General features: G+C 44.3%; 1 protein-coding gene across 1 annotated transcript in view; it reads right to left on the reverse strand.

The window, feature by feature from the left end:
• Positions 1–5,163: 5,163 nt before the first annotated feature.
• The window catches only part of CLCN1 (chloride voltage-gated channel 1), a 53,085-nt gene continuing 42,289 nt past the window's right edge, over positions 5,164–15,959 (reverse strand). Inside the window, exons 20-24 of the mRNA XM_073552757.1 lie at positions 15,464–15,546; positions 14,706–14,762; positions 9,724–9,828; positions 8,675–8,761; positions 5,164–6,138 (exon numbers count right to left, since the gene is read on the reverse strand). Of these exons, the coding sequence (XP_073408858.1) occupies positions 5,839–6,138; positions 8,675–8,761; positions 9,724–9,828; positions 14,706–14,762; positions 15,464–15,546 (632 nt within the window). The 3' untranslated portion in view covers positions 5,164–5,838. The remainder of the gene's footprint in view (positions 6,139–8,674; positions 8,762–9,723; positions 9,829–14,705; positions 14,763–15,463; positions 15,547–15,959) is intronic.

The following is a 15,959-nucleotide window of genomic DNA, read 5'->3' on the forward strand; positions in this document are numbered from 1 at the left end:
CCTTCTCCAGGTCAGATTTACCCAGTGGTTTCCCGTTCAGTATGTAATGGTGATATTGATTCCTTCTTCCCATGTGTATAACCTTACATGTATCATTGTTAAACCGCATCTGCCACCTTTCGGCCCAGGTTTTCAACTTATCCAGATCCATCTGTAGCAGAATACTATCTTCTCTTGTATTGACTGCTTTACATAGTCTTGTATCATCTGCAAATACCGATATTTTACTGTGTAAACCTTCTACCAGATCGTTATTAAATATGTTGAAGAGAAGAGGTCCCAACACTGACCCCTGCGGTCCCCACTGGTCACAGCGACCCAGTTAGAGAATATACCATTTATAACCTCTCTGCTTTCTATCACTCAGCCAGTTACTTACCCATTTACACACATTTTCCCCCAGACCCGGCATTCTCAGTTTGTGCACCAACCTCTCGTGTGGCACGGGATCAAACGCTTTGGAAAAATCAAGATAGACCACATCCAATGACTCACCTTGGTCCTGTCCATAGCTCTTCATATAAACTGATTAGATTGGTGTGACAGGAGCGATTCCTCATAAACCCATGCTGATATGGCGTTACACAGTTATTAACGCCTCCATGTCTGAGAACAGTCGTTTGAGATATAAGGGGCTATTTTCCTCTTAAAGGGGAAGTCACATTTCCGGATATACCACACAATAAACACGACCTGATGATCTGTATTATAAAATAGTTTACTTTCCCACCGATCAATAATACAAGGGCGGATACAGGATTGTACATGGACACCACCAGAGCGGGAGACGGTAAATGATACAAGGTGGCATTACACCAATGAACGTCATCTTTATTAAGAATGTATACCGCCGGGCTGGGTTATAAAGAATAGCGCCCCTAGTGTCCATTGTAATCAGAGAGTGGCCATGTCACCACTAACATTACAGCTATCAATGACACCCCTACTGCCCAAAACTAGGGGGCTGTCATGTTCCCGTAAGGCAGAATGGCCTCATTAACATTTTTCCAGTATCAGCACCATTCCTGATATACCAGGGTTTATGAATTGGCAAAAAAAAATTAAAAAATCCATTTACAGTGATAGACACTAGAGGGCGACCTATCCAACAGAAAGCCCCTTTAAGATGTATAAAAAAATATAAAGGTTGGAGTTCAGTTTTTCTTATACAGAACGCCTATAATATTCCCCTGCCTGGATATAGCGCTAAATAATGAAATTCTCTCAGACACCACCAGAGGGAGCAAGGGGGAAACATTCTATGCATTGAGAGCTAATACGTAGTGAGCTCCCCCTTGTGGTGTCTGCAGGAAGTGAACGTTTCATAATGTCACAGAATACTGAGGTAGGACTTCTATAACGATACAGTAACCATTTATACAAAATTAAAGGGGTTTTTGGCGTTCTTTTAAGGACGAGTAAAAAGTCACAGTTTGATGCAACGGATAACAAAGAGGTTTTCAGTTTAATCTGTATTTCCGTTCATTGTCCTATTGATTTCAATGGAAAAAGTCACAGATGGAAAAAAAAAATGTCAATTGAATTCAATGGAAAAACTCCCAGATGGAAAAACACTTGAAAGAAAACTTTGCTTTGAATCAACGTTTGCCTTTTTTTTAATCAATATTCCTATCTATTGTCCATTTGATTTCATTTAAAAAAAAAAAAGTCACAGATGGAAAAACGTAAGTGAAGAATGAATGGATGGAAGAGCGCACGAGACTTCAAAGTTTGCTGTGGATACAGCAAATTTGCTCCTAACAGAATCCGCCATAATTATTTCCCTTTTGGCATCAATTTACAAAGAAGTTTTGATGGACATAAAAGTGAGTAAAAGTTTCATGTGCCGGGTAAACTTACCCCCTCATTGGAGATGGAGATGGCATCGGCCCCCAGCAATCAAGATTCTGGGAGGCAAAAAAATGGGTTCAAGTATGTAGATGAAACTTGAGAAAACCCCTTTAACAGTTTATAATTATCACCTAAATTTGTGACCTCCCGTGACCTCAATAGGGACCCTAAAAGGTCACCAAGGACAAGACCCCACAAATGTTCCCAGCAGAATATTGGCCATTAATACCTATAGGCAAACAATCATTTTGCTGCCTTCTAGTGGCAGACATTGTGCGCTGTTTGCCCTGTGCACAGGAAGGAACAAAATCACCAGCAACCATTGAGGGAAGGTGGCTCACTTAAATCTTCCCAGTCAGTAACACCTGATCGCCAATCATCTTCTTCAGGTGATTGACCTCTGTCAGCCAGACCAACTTCATTACCCGCTGCAACCACCAGAGGGAGCCCAAACTCAGAAGCCAGGTCAAACGTGTTCACAACACGCAGCGTTTTACAATCCGATGCCTTTCTACCATATGAAACGCGTTGGATAAAAACCAGAATATTTATTTCTATTCATTCGGTTATGTTTTTCCATCTGTTCATCCTTTAAGTAATGCCCATGATTTTAGTAATTTCCTTGACACATGGGAAGGCTCACTGGACGAAGCCTAATAAGAATGATCTCCCGTCTTGGTCATTATAATTAACATGTATTTTTTTTTAATAAATCTACTGATTCGCTATCTCACAAAATCAACAAGTGCAAGATTCTATAAAAGCATTTTGCAACTTAGTAGAAAAATAAGACCATATAATACATCAGTGTGTGGTGGCATTGCTCTGCAGGATGGCTGCGCACCTCGCAATCTCTACCATGCCTTCATGTAATGTGCAGGACGGCTGCAGCATTAGAGCACTATGACAATGGCTGCCCTTGTAGTAAGACTTGGGGTTTCCTTAGTTATCACACCCGGACCTGTAACATCCAGGACCTGAGCTTATCCATACAACCAGAAGACTGAGGGTACAAGGCTGAAGAACGGAGAACAATGGGCTTAGCATCCAGAAAGTCCTTCTTCTTAGTGTCCATTGCACATCATTTTACCATTTGCTGTTTTTGGAAAATAAAAATCTAAAAATTTAAAATATTCTGGAAAATTTTTCCCAAAATTTACAATAGTAAAATATTAAGTTATTTTGCAAAACAACATAAAAATGCGCAAGTTCTTAGTACAGTTAGAGGGTTCGTTACCTCCCCAACCCATTCTACATGTCTCCCACACTCTTACCCCACAGTGTGGCTTTGTGGCCCAGAAGTGGATCACTGTGAGCCACTGGTGAGTCGCTGCAAGCCACTGGTGAGTCGCTGCGAGCCACTGGTGAGTAGCTGTGAGCCACCGAAAGCCACTGGTGAGTCGCTGCAAGCCACTGGTGAGTCGCTGCGAACCACTGGTGAGTCGCTGAGAGCCACTGGTGAGTCACTGAGAGCCACCGAAAGCCACTGGTGAGTCGCTGCGAGCCACTGGTGAGTCGCTGCAAGCCACTGGTGAGTCACTGAGAGCCACCGAAAGCCACTGGTGAGTCGCTGTGAGCCACTGGTGAGTCGCTGTGAGCCACCGAAAGCCACTGGTGAGTTGCTGCAAACCATTGGTGAACCGCCAAGAGCCACTGGTGAGTCGCCAAGAGCCACTGGTGAGTCGCTGTGAGTCACTGCGAGCCACTGGTGAGTCACTGCGAGCCACTGGTGAGTCCCCAAGAGCCACTGGTGAGCCACCATCAGGCTACCTTATCTGAATTGAAATGCCAGCATCATTTGGGCATTAGGTGGCACCGATATTTCAGTATTATGTGATTTTCATCAGTGTCCAACTAAGACCTGAAAAGGAGTGCAGAAGGTATAGATGAACCCGTGCCCAAGGGGGTGAAAAGACTCCACATAGGAGGACTCACATTAAAGTTGCAAAGAGTTTTCCAAATTGTTTCCAGTAGCTTCAATCCATTCATCTCGACCCAAGGAACTTGCTTTCTTATGGACCAGCTCCTGAACTTGAAGAACCTGCCAAAGCCATGGATCTAATATAATCCCCCCATGAAGGAGCTGGTGTCATGGCTGAAAGTAGTAATTATATGGGAAATTAGATTTTATCTCATAACCAGTGATGAGCGAGTATACTCGTTCCTCGGGTGTCCTCTGAGTATTTTGGCGTGCTCGGAGATTTAGTTTTCGTCGTCTCAGCTGCATGATTTGCGACTTGTAGACAGGCTAAATCCATGTGGAGATTTCCTAACAACCAGGCATTCCACACATGTATTCAGGCTGTCTAGCAGCCGCAAATCATGCAGCTGAGACGACGAAAACGAAATCTCCGAGCACGCCAAAATACTCGGAGGACACCCGAGCATGCTGGGGAAAACCAGAGCAACGAGTGTACTCGCTCATCACTACTCATATATTGTTATATTGCAGCAATCCCAACATTTTTGCAGACCCTCAATGGATATTAAGGGAATGTTCACACACAGATTGGTGAAGCAGATTCTGAGGCTGATTTCAAGCCAAAATCCACCTAAAAACGCTTTGAATGTGCCTTCCACAAGCTTCAAAAACCTGCGCCGATCACGCACATGTGACGGTCTGTCCGCACGTTTTCGGATAAACCTTTTTTTCACAGTTTGTCCATGCACCACAATACCTGCACGGTCTCCTGACTCAGATTTACAGCCTCTAGGAGGCTGAAAGTTGGGGGCCTGAGACCCTCGAGCAGTGCAGCATTGTGGGCCAACTTGTGAAAAATAAAGCCCATCTGAACTCGGGCTTTGAAAAGTATCAATTCTTTGGGTGTGCTATAAAATCAAAGCAAGAAGTGCGTTTTTGGTGCATTTTTTAAAGGTTTTTGCAGCAGAAAAGACACAAAAACGCCCCCTATTGCTACTCCCTATATTTTAAAATCAAAAATGCATCAAAAAAACATGAAAAAAGTGTCAAAAACCACATAAAAACATGGGTCTAATTCATCACTTACAGGGCTTCGTAAGTCGCTTTTCTATCTTGTCTTACGGTGTTCGTTGACAATTTTTGCACCAAATTCTTCAAGATGGCGCCGGCGGAACAAGAAATTTGCACAAGATAAAAAATGCTCTGTAACCGTTGCTAAGTTAATGCGGCCAAATTTGCTGCAAAAACTATGGCGTCCAATAAATCACTGGAGGACATTTGCCGCAAAAATGTGTGACTGTTTACAAATGTTGCAATTGATGAATGAGACGGAAAGATCTGGAAACCTCAACCGTCCCCCCCCCCCCCCCACAATGATGAACGTAAAAAAAAAAAGAGAAAAATAGACAAAAGCAGACCTTACAAAAGAAGAATAAGACGCGAATGAAAAACAGGCGAAAAAGATGCAATTGCAACAATGAATCCGCCCCATGTGTTTTTACAGAAAATCGACAAAAATTACATTTTCCTTTTGGGATCGTTTCTTAGATGTGGATTTTTCAGCCACTAAAATCCATGTCGAAACCTCCATGTGAACATACCCTTAGGATCGGGCAGCAAAATCCCTGCCGTGTTCTATTTAGCGCCCCCTATGTGTAGCTAGTCACTAGGTAGCTACTTATAGGTGGCGCTAGAGAGACATCGTTCTTCCTGGTGGAGAGTTTTTTCCCCAGATTGCAGTGACCTCAGATATGTCTCCTCAATGAGATCCAGTACCCCCAGAAATGATGTTTAGGACTCAGCTTCTGGTTGGGGAATGCACAGTGTTGACATGAAGAAGAGAAAGTTCTTGAAGAATATCATCAGAAATCTTCAAACTTCAAGCGAACTTAATGTAAGTATGGAGAGCAAGTGGCGAGATCTCCAGGCACCGGACATACAAGCGTCATCATCACCTCCATCCTAGGAGCCTTCGGAAAGTCCTCAGTGGCAGATCCAACTTCTTCAGACATCTGAAACAGATGCTGGATTCTATCTCCCGGCCTCCGAGGTGCTATGGGTGGAGGTTACAAAGGCCCATCCTCCTCACTGTGCTCTGAAAACCCTTGGAAGTCCCTCAGGATCTGCGATACGTTCTCTGATCCTTGACCCGACAGGTCGTCCAGCTCCGAATCTGGAGTCACTTCTGGAGAAGCTACAATTATGGGGTCATCGGGAATTATGGAAGGGTCAGGAGATGGAGGAACCTTGGGAACCGGTCTGTGGGATTCCTTTCGAGACAGGGAGCGACTGGCATCACGGAAACTGGCAAAGGGGGGACGGAGGCGAACGCCGGACTGAGCTGTTCCTTCAATGGCTTTTTGTAGCTAATGGAAAAGATAAGAAGGTTCCAAAGTTACACGTGTGATTGACGTATGTATGGACAGGTCAGTAGTGATGTCTATATGGGATGCAAAATTATCGAACCCCATAGTAAAATTCATTTATTAGCAAAACTTTTCAAAAAATTGTTTTTGCAATAAACCAATTAAAAAAAGAACAATGTAAATCACAGAACGCTAGTAATATAGCAAATGATTTTTCCAAATTCAGCACAAAATGCTTCTTTTACTGACTCCTGCAGTCTCCAGAATTATTCACCCCTTTGTGACCATTGACTCAAGTACTTAGTAGAGCCCTTCTTGCTGTTATGACCTGCTACCACTCTGGCTGTTATGAACTGCTGCCCCTTTGGCTGCTATGACCTGCTGCCTCTCTGGCTGTTATAAACTGCTGCCTCTCTGGCTGTTATAAACTGCTGCCTCTCTGGCTGTTATAAACTGCTGCCTCTCTGGCTGTTATAAACTGCTGCCTCTCTGGCTGTTATGACCTGCTGCCCCTTTGGCTGTTATGATCTGCTGCCCCTCTGGCTGTTATAAACTGCTGCCTCTCTGGCTGTTATGACCTGCTGCCCCTTTGGCTGTTAGGACATGCTGCCCCTCTGGCTGTTATCACTTGTTGCCCCTCTGGCTGTTATGACCTGCTGACCCTTTGTTTGTTATGACCTGTTGTCCCTCTGGTTCTTGTGAGTAGCTACCCCTTTGGATGTTATGACCTGCGGTCCCTCTGGCTGTTATGACCTGCTTGATTACAACTGTATACACAGTATTGACAGCAGTGATGTATAGCCCATTTAATGCCAATAATTAGCGCCCATAATACATAAATCATCATTTTTACTGTTTTTCAATTTTACATAAATATGCACTTTTCTAATTTACGTTGCATATCAATCCCTCACCTTTTTTCAAGATTTCTGCTTGAAAAAAGAACATTCATATTTACAGTGGCATGTAAAAGTTTGCGCACCCCTGGGAAAAATTACTGTTATTGTGAATAATGTAGCAAGTTGAAGATGAAATTATCTCGAAAAGGCCTAAAGTTAAAGATGACAAATTTCCTTTGTATTTTAGGCAAAAAATATATATATATTTTAATTTTTTAGCCAGTTAGGGTTATGGCTTGTTCACCATCATCGGTAGGAAAGGCCAGGTGATGTAAATTTCCCAACTTTATAAAAACCCGACCCCCTTTAACCTTGTGACCAAAAAACATCAGCCAGGGGTTCTTCTAAGCAGCTGCCTAGCACTCTGAAAATGAAAATGGTGGAGAGCCACAAAGCAGGAGAAGGCTATAAGAAGATAGAAAAGCATTTTCAAGTTGCCCTTTCCTCAGTTCAAAATGTAATTAAGAGATTGCAGTTATTAGGAACAATGGAGGTCAAGATAAGATCTGGAAGACCAAGCAAAATTTCAATGAGAGCTGCTCATAGGATTGTTAAAGAGACAAATCAGAACCCCCGTTTGACTACAAAAGACCTTCAGAAAGATTTAGCAGACTGTCAAGTTGTGGTACATTGTTCTACTGTTCAGAGACACCTGCACAAATATGGCCTTCGTGGAAGAGAACAACAAATAATTCCAGCGGATTCTTCCTACTTTGGCAATTAAAATCCATTTTATTATTCCATCTTTAAAATATTCCATTTGGAAGAAATCCTTATTATACACAGGGGGGGTTCTAACAAAGGGAACACTGCTGTTATATGTGTGCAGACAACGCGTTTCGACCTTCTTAGGTCTTCTTCTTCATGAAAAAGTCACCAGAAGAAAACCTCTCCTACATCCTCACCATAAAATTCAGAGTCAGAACTATGCAAGAGAACATCTAAACAAGCCTGATGCATTTTGGAAACAAGTCCTATGGACAGATGAGGTAAAATAGAACTATTTGGCCACAATGATCACTGGAATGTGTGGAGGAAAAAGGGCACAGAATTTCAGGAAAAGAACATCGCTCCCACCATTAAGCATGGGGGTGGATCAATCATGCTTTGGAGTTGTGTTGCAGCTAATGGCACAGGGAACATATATTATTTTTTTTTTTTTTTTAAATCCAAAGGAAATGTGTTCGATTGGTCCACACTGAAAGCAGAGAAAGTTTTGCTACTACAGCAATGAACATTTCCTAGACTGGATGCAATTGTTACAACCTCTCAGCTGTGAGAAGTATTAAGTCCGCTGGGGATCTGGTTCATGCTTAGGATGTTTCCTTTCACTGACAGTAAGCAGATGATTGGCCGCGAGCAGCGAAGTGACCCCGTATGATATATCTGACCTTCCAGTATTCATTTTGGTTTATACTCCAGTCACACACAGAGCTGCATTCGAAACTCTGCGGAAAGTGAATCTTCGTAGATGACGTCAGAATTTTGAATGCAGCTCTGGATGTGGGTGGAGCAGGAGATATAAGCGGCGCTCTGCTGAGTCCGGCAGGAGCAATATTTTTAGCAGCAGTCACATTGCGGCCGGCCCATGTTTACCGGGCTCCATTTCGCTGATGCCCCTCTAGTCTTTCTCTCACCTCTTTCAGAGCGATCACCCCTCTCAGTTTTCCTCCATTCGTGATAAACGCCTGGCTGAGGCCGAGGAGGGAGAAGAGCGTGTGCGTCTGGAAAGGAGAAAAGAAATGCCAAAAAAATGATAAACGTTAAAACTAAAACATAGAAAAAATGACCCAAAAGTGTAAATCCTCTATTATAGAACATAGGTAATAACACGTCCCGGGTGACGGCTCTAATACCGGCCAATACATAGAATATCCGCCATCGCTGCCACATTCACTTCTCATCCTTCTGATTTCCGTTCAGTTTTTTTTTTTTGATTAATAAAAACTGTTGTTGTTAATGGGAAACCATCAGCAAGCTGCAGTCATCAGATCTGTTTCTCTTTTTGTATCTCTCTTATTATGAATGGGTCATAGGTTGGCTAATTAACCCTTCAATGACTCGGCACCCCTGATTATTTCACCCCTGAGTCCCCAGTGGGACATTAGGTGATAACCAGACTATTGGGGTGTCCATAGGTAAATGACCTACGTTATAGGTTAACGCAGGAACAGAAAACATGATTATAATATAAATAAGAAAATTGCTATTATTTCTATCTGCAGTATCTCGCCTACTTGCTAATTGTTTCCATTATCGGCAGGTACAGAATCCATGAATGTAAGAAAAACGAAACCATTATAATACCAGTGTGCAATATCTAGCCTACTTGCTGATGGCTTACAGTATAAGCAAGTCCAAAAATAATAATGATATTAAAAAGAATAAAACCATTATAATATCTGTCTGCAAAATCTAACCTACTTGCTAATGGTTTCCTGTATCAGTAGAAAGAGAAACCATAAATATAGCAAACCGTTATAAGATCTGTAAAATCTAAACTACTTACTGACGGCTTCCAGTGTAGGCAGCTACAGAAAGCATAATTAGAATACAAATAATTGAGTTGTTATATTATCAGTCAGCAATATTTAGCCTACTTGCTGATGGTTTCCAGGTAGCAGCACTACCATTAAAATATACAGTACGATAAAGGAGCAGCTTTGTGTAGAACTTCCAGCGATACCTTATGAAGTGACGTTCTCTCCACAAGTTGAAATGGTGAGGGGTCAATGAGACAGCTATCGAAGGAGGCCACCTTCCCCAGCTCTTGCTGTTCCCAAACCGCAATCTGAAAATGGAAGATTTTTTTAGTGTCTTGTTTCACCAAATCGTCATCCAAGAGGGTATCTACTCCGTGCCTGGTACTGGGGGACTCGGGTAACATTGTCAGCCATGGTGCTCACATGCTCTCAGAGCTCCATAGCATGAAATGTCACAATGTTGTGATACAATGTATCAATCCATGAAGTGTTTATTATAAAAAGTACCTGACAAAGCTGAGCTGGGGTTCAGTTGTAGTGGATGTCACTGTGATGAACCCGCACCTCGTCACCCCGCCTGATTTCAATGTCACGTCAAACTGATCACGTAATGGGGTCTCTCCACTTTCACCAACATGATGTTCCGCACCCCCTGGCGACACGTATGGTCAGCTTGGTACAGTTTTACACAGATGCCCCCCTGTCCACACATACCTAGGCAGGCAAGGCGAGTGAGAGGAGGTGGCCCAAGCAGTCACTGATGTTGCACCACACTCTCTCACAACCCTGACAGGCTGAGAGGCGCCTTTTACTAGCATGAGTGAAACAGAGTGCTGCCAGCCTAGTAGTCCTGCCACCAGTTTCTCTTTAGATATAGTCCCGATCTATTAACAGGATTATATGAGGCCAGAAACCAGCCCCAGTAGCATGAAAAGTTAAACCGAGAAACAGATGTGTGGATTCGTAGATCAAGATTAAAGAGCAGCCCAAGGTTAAACTATATACACTGCTCAAAAAAATAATGGGAACACTTAGACAACAGAATATAACTCCAAGTAAATCAAACTTCTGTGAAATCAAACTATCCACTTAGGAAGCAACACTGATTGACAATCAATTTCACATGCTGTTGTGCAAATGGAATAGACAACAGATGGAAATTATTGGCAATTATCAAGACACCCTCAATAAAGGAGTGGTTCTGCAGGTGGGGACCACAGACCACATCTCAGTACCAATGCTTTCTGGCTGATGTTTTGGTCACTTTTGAATGTTGGTTGTGCTTTCACACTCGTGGTAGCATGAGAAGGACTCTACAACCCACAACCCACACAAGTGGCTCAGGTAGTGCAGCTCATCCAGGATGGCACATCAATGCGAGCTGTGGCAAGAAGGTTTGCTGTGTCTGTCAGCATAGTGTCCAGAGGCTGGAGGTGCTACCAGGAGACAGGCCAGTAGACCAGGAGAAGTGGAGGGGGCTGTAGGAGGGCAACAACCCATCAGCAGGATCGCTACCTCCACCATTGTGCAAGAGGAACAGGAGGAGCACTGCCAGAGCCCTGCAAAATGAACTCCAGCAGGCCACAAATGTGCATGTGTCTGCACAAACGGTTAGAAACCGACCCCATGAGGATGGTCTGAGTGCCCGATGTCCACAGATGGGGGTTGTGCTCACAGCCCAACACTGTGCCGGACGCTTGGCATTTGCCACAGAACATTAGGATTGCCAAATTCGCCACTGGCGTCCTGTGCTCTTCACAGATGAAAGTAGGTTCACACTGAGCACATGTGACAGACGTGACAGAGTCTGGAGACGCCGTGGAGAGCGATCTGCTGCCTGCAACATCCTTCAGCATGACCGGTTTGGCAGTGGGACAGTAATGATGTGGGGTGGCATTTCTTTGGAGGGCCGCACAGCTCTCCATGTGCTCGCCAGAGGTAGCCTGACTGCCATTAGGTACTGAGATGAGATCCTCAGACCCTCTGTGAGACCATATGCTGGTGTGGTTGGCCCTGGGTTCCTCCTAATGCAGGACAATGCCAGACCTCATATGGCTGGAGTGTGTCAGCAGTTCCTGCAAGATGAAGGCATTGAAGCTATGGACTGGCCCGTCCGTTCCCCAGACCTGAATCCGATTGAGCACATCTGGGACATCATGTCTTGCTCCATCCACTAACGTCACTTTGCACCACAGACTGTCCAGGAGTTGGTGGATGCTTTAGTCCAGGTCTGGGAGGAGATCCCTCAGTAGATCATCCGCCGCCTCATCAGGAGCATGCCCAGGCATTGTAGGGAGGTCATACAGGCACGTGGAGGCCACACATACTACTGAGCATCATTTTGACTTGTTTTTGTTTTAAGGCATTACATTCCACTTTAATTTTGTGTGGGAATCCAAATCCAGGCCTCCATTGGTTAATAAATTTGATTTCCATTGATGATTTTTGTGTGATTTTGTTGTCAATTTTGTACAGAACAAAGTATTCAATGAGAATATTTCATTCATTCAGATCTAGGATGTGCTATTTGAGTGTTCCCTTTATTTTTTTGAACAGTGTATTTAATCACCTTATGGGCACACTAGATAGTACACTATATATATGATGGTTTCTTATACAGAATGGTCAGCTATGCAAATACAGATAGGGGTAGGACAAAAGATATAAGCAGATGGATCATGTCAATTATCGGGTGATGTTCGGTCATGTGTGCACTGGGCTGCAGGGGGCATGGGCTATCAGATGGCTCCTAGGGCCTTCACAGCATGTTACTCAACGTAGCCCTACTGTCAAAATGGACCACATGCATAACAGAGAGAGAGACAACATGGCCTTACACTAGCCTTTATCCCTTTTCTCCCCTCCTGCCCTCTGGGCTGAACCTAAATCCCTTCCGCATGCCTCTGCAGTTAAAATCTCCAAAACCTAAGATGGGTCATAATTCCTGAATAGACGGTCTTAGAGAGGTTTTGACATAATCAGATCCGACCAGGCCTCTGCGACGTGTTAACACCAAACACAGCTTTGCTGTCTGGTTTCTACTAGCTGTTCTATGTATCTCCATACCCCTGGGTGCTAGAATGGGTTGAGACCCAGTCAGGTGTTCGCCATGTTCTGGGGATCTCAGAAATATAAGGCTGGTGAGACAGATAGTATCTCCACAGCACCTCATGGAAATATTTTCCTGAAATGTTCTAGAAGGTGTCTGCAGCTTCAGCAGGACTCTACTGCAAGCAAGCCTTTGTCCTGCTGTGAGCTGGTCAAGGTGGGAGATGTGTCACTCACAGCCTTTGAGGCTTGACACCCCTGCTGAGCTAGGTACCAGCTTTCTCATACCGTTGCAGGCTGAAGGGGGTTTTATAATTCCATGCCAGACAGGATACCAATAAGTGACATGAAATTGTATCTCCAATATTCTTCACACCTACCTCCTTTAGAGGGCGCTACGGGGCTGCGTTTTCCAGTGTTACTGGGCACGCCCCTCCACAACCTCACCTCGTCGGGATAACCTGTCGGCATTAATGTGGTCACAGCTCTTCTTGTGGCGAATTGTGAAGAGGTACTGCTGGAGCAACCTCCCATTCTTTCTGGATTCGGTGTGTAACCAGCTGAGGGGTTGTGGTCCAGTTCCACTGTGAATTGGCATCTGTACAAGTATGACTGCAGACCCTGCAGGGTCCACACAATTGCCAGATATTCCTTCTCCATTGTGGAGTAGGCCACCTCCCTCAACAGGAGCTTCCAGCTCAGGTACAAAATGGGATGTTCTTGGCTCGGTGAGTCAACCTGGCTGAGCACTGTACTGATGCCAAAGTCACTGGCATCAGACTGTACTACAAACACCTGTGTATGTCGGCTGCTTATAGTACAGGGAAGCTAGAAAGGGCTGTCTTCAGCGCCCAGAAGGCCGTCTCACAGTTGTTTGTCCAATCGACTGCGGAGGACAGTTCTTCTGGGTGAGGTCCATCAGGTGATTCGCCAGGCTACTATAGTGGAGGACGAACCTACTATAGTACCCGTCGGTGCCCGCGAAGGACATCACCTGTTTTTTTGGTCCTGTAGGTAGGCCAGAATGCAATGGCATCCACCCTCCTGGGCTCTGGCTTTAGAGCCCCCCACCCATCTCCCAGGTAGTGGACCTCACTCATAATACTCAGCTGGAACTTTTCCGGCTTAGTGGTCAAGCCAGTCTGGGGGATTCGCCCGAGCACCTGTGCCAGATACTCTAGGTGATCCTCCCAGGTAGGACTGAAGATGGCAAAGTCATCCAGGTACGCAGTCGCGTACCCTCCGAGTCCCTTGAGCAGCATGTTGACCATCCTGGCAGGTCCATCACTGTAGACTCGTACAGGCCAAATGGGGTGATAAAGAGCATTACCGTGCCTCGCGGATCAGGGTACAGCTGCATGCTGAAGGGGTTTTATAATCCGATGCCAAATAGGATGCAAATGATTGACATTAAGTTATATCTCCAATATTCTTCATAGTCACTAATTAATTCTATGTTCAAGGAGTAAACCATAGCCACACACCTGTAGAGTAAGGCTTATTATACCCAATAACTGACGACTCCATCATAATGTTCACCCGCTGCTCCTCATCTAGAAGTTCTCCTTCCCCAGTCCTCCCCCCTCTTCAGTTCATTGCCCATTGCCTTTCTTAAACGGGACCTGTCACAAGGTGAAAAGTGGCTAGTGTCTCATCTTATTTTATTCTCGATGGTCCCTTAAGTACTTTTTTTTTTTTTTACTAATCCTCCTTACGGTTTCAGAGATATTTGCCTTTTTTAATGGAAATTTTTATGGTTTTTACCAAGGTGACGGCGCTCACAGGATCCTCTTGGGTGCGTCTCTGGGCTGCTCTGCATAATTATCCTGGGTGACACACCTAAAACCAGCCCTAAATAAAAAGGCCGGTATCTTTGGAACCGTTTGACAGATTTAAATACAACAAAAAAGCAGAAAACTCAGAGGAACAGCCAGAATAAAATAAGAGCCCAGACAGTCACTTTTCACCTGGTGACAGGTCCTCTTCATTCTGCCTGATGTTCATGAGCAAGAGAATCGATCTAAAGGATCTACCTTTGATCTCCGGAGAGCATTGCCTGACTTATAAGACCAGCTAGTGGTCTCCTCAAGCAGAAAGTCTATCTGTCCCATGATTTATGTCTTTATGTGGCACTCACCTCTTCTGGTGTCATTGGGTCTTCAAGATCAGATTCCTGCAGAAAGAAAAGATGAAACTTTTGAGACTTGTCCTCACGTGACCGGTCTTGTCTTCATCGAGGATTCCAGCTCCACTGCTCCAATGCAACATCTGCATTCTGGGCTCCCATGTTTATGGGGTAGAGTAGAGGGCTGCCCAAGACCAAGAGTCTGTGTAATCCTCAGTCCATGATTTTATGTCGGGGTTCTTATCAGTAGTTGCCCATTAGATGAAGCATCCACATATGAAGAAAATAAGGATGGCACTCACCGTTCAAAATGTAGAAGACTTTATTCAAGAATAAAAAACATCAGCACTGGAGGAATGTGCAGAGTATGGACTACGGCCGTTTCGCGCTGCTGCGCTTCAACGGGTCCTACATTTTGAACGGTGAGTGCCATCTTTATTATCTTCATATGTGGATGCTTCAACCGTTTTGTTTCATGAATTGAGCACCCGTTCCAAGTGGGTTTTTTGGGCGTTCCAGAATGTGTGCGTGATTTGACCTGTAGGATTCCTGCCCGAGGTCGAGGTGGCGCAGCGGTGCGGAGTGTCTTTTTTTTTCCTCTTCCTCTTGCCCGTGTCTCAGATGCCCATTAGTGCTACATGAGCCAGAGCATTGGTAAATTTAGGAAATGCATGTGAAAATTTGGAATTTTAGAACATCTTCGTATATAACGAGCGGGTCACAGTCCGCTGCCCTGTCATGTGATTCCCACCCAATAATGCCCTGCAGACCTGTGGAGGGTTTTCAGGATGATCCTTCTTGGTTCTACAGAAGATCCTCGCTAGGGAAGTGCGGAATCTCCGGCAGCAACTTTCTGGAAAGAAAATATATAATTTTTCAAAATCTGAAATATTTTAAAAAAAAAAAAGTCCTGTATGGATTTCACAAAGTTGGTGGTTTGGGGCAACGGGCGACACAATTTTGAAGCAAATTAACAAATTATTGACCCTTTATAGACTTGAGAACAACTGAAACAACATTTTACCACCCGGCAGCTCTCCTGTCACATTATTCTCCATGAAATATCAGATCTGGAGGATCCGTTCTTAGATCTCTGCATTCTGGTGTTCCTCTGCCATTTCCTCTGGAGATTTATAAATAAACTGACAACTGGGTGTTGCCAGTTGGGGGGCGTGTTCCACGACACCCTGGTAGTGTCCAATCAGTACTAACCATGTAGGGACAAACCGCTTGAAGAAAGGGAATGGTGACACCCAGTTGTTTATT

This window comes from Dendrobates tinctorius, unplaced genomic scaffold (genome assembly GCF_039654945.1).
Source record: "Dendrobates tinctorius isolate UK_male_01 unplaced genomic scaffold, ASM3965494v1 ptg000196l, whole genome shotgun sequence".
NCBI lineage: Eukaryota > Metazoa > Chordata > Amphibia > Anura > Dendrobatidae > Dendrobates > Dendrobates tinctorius.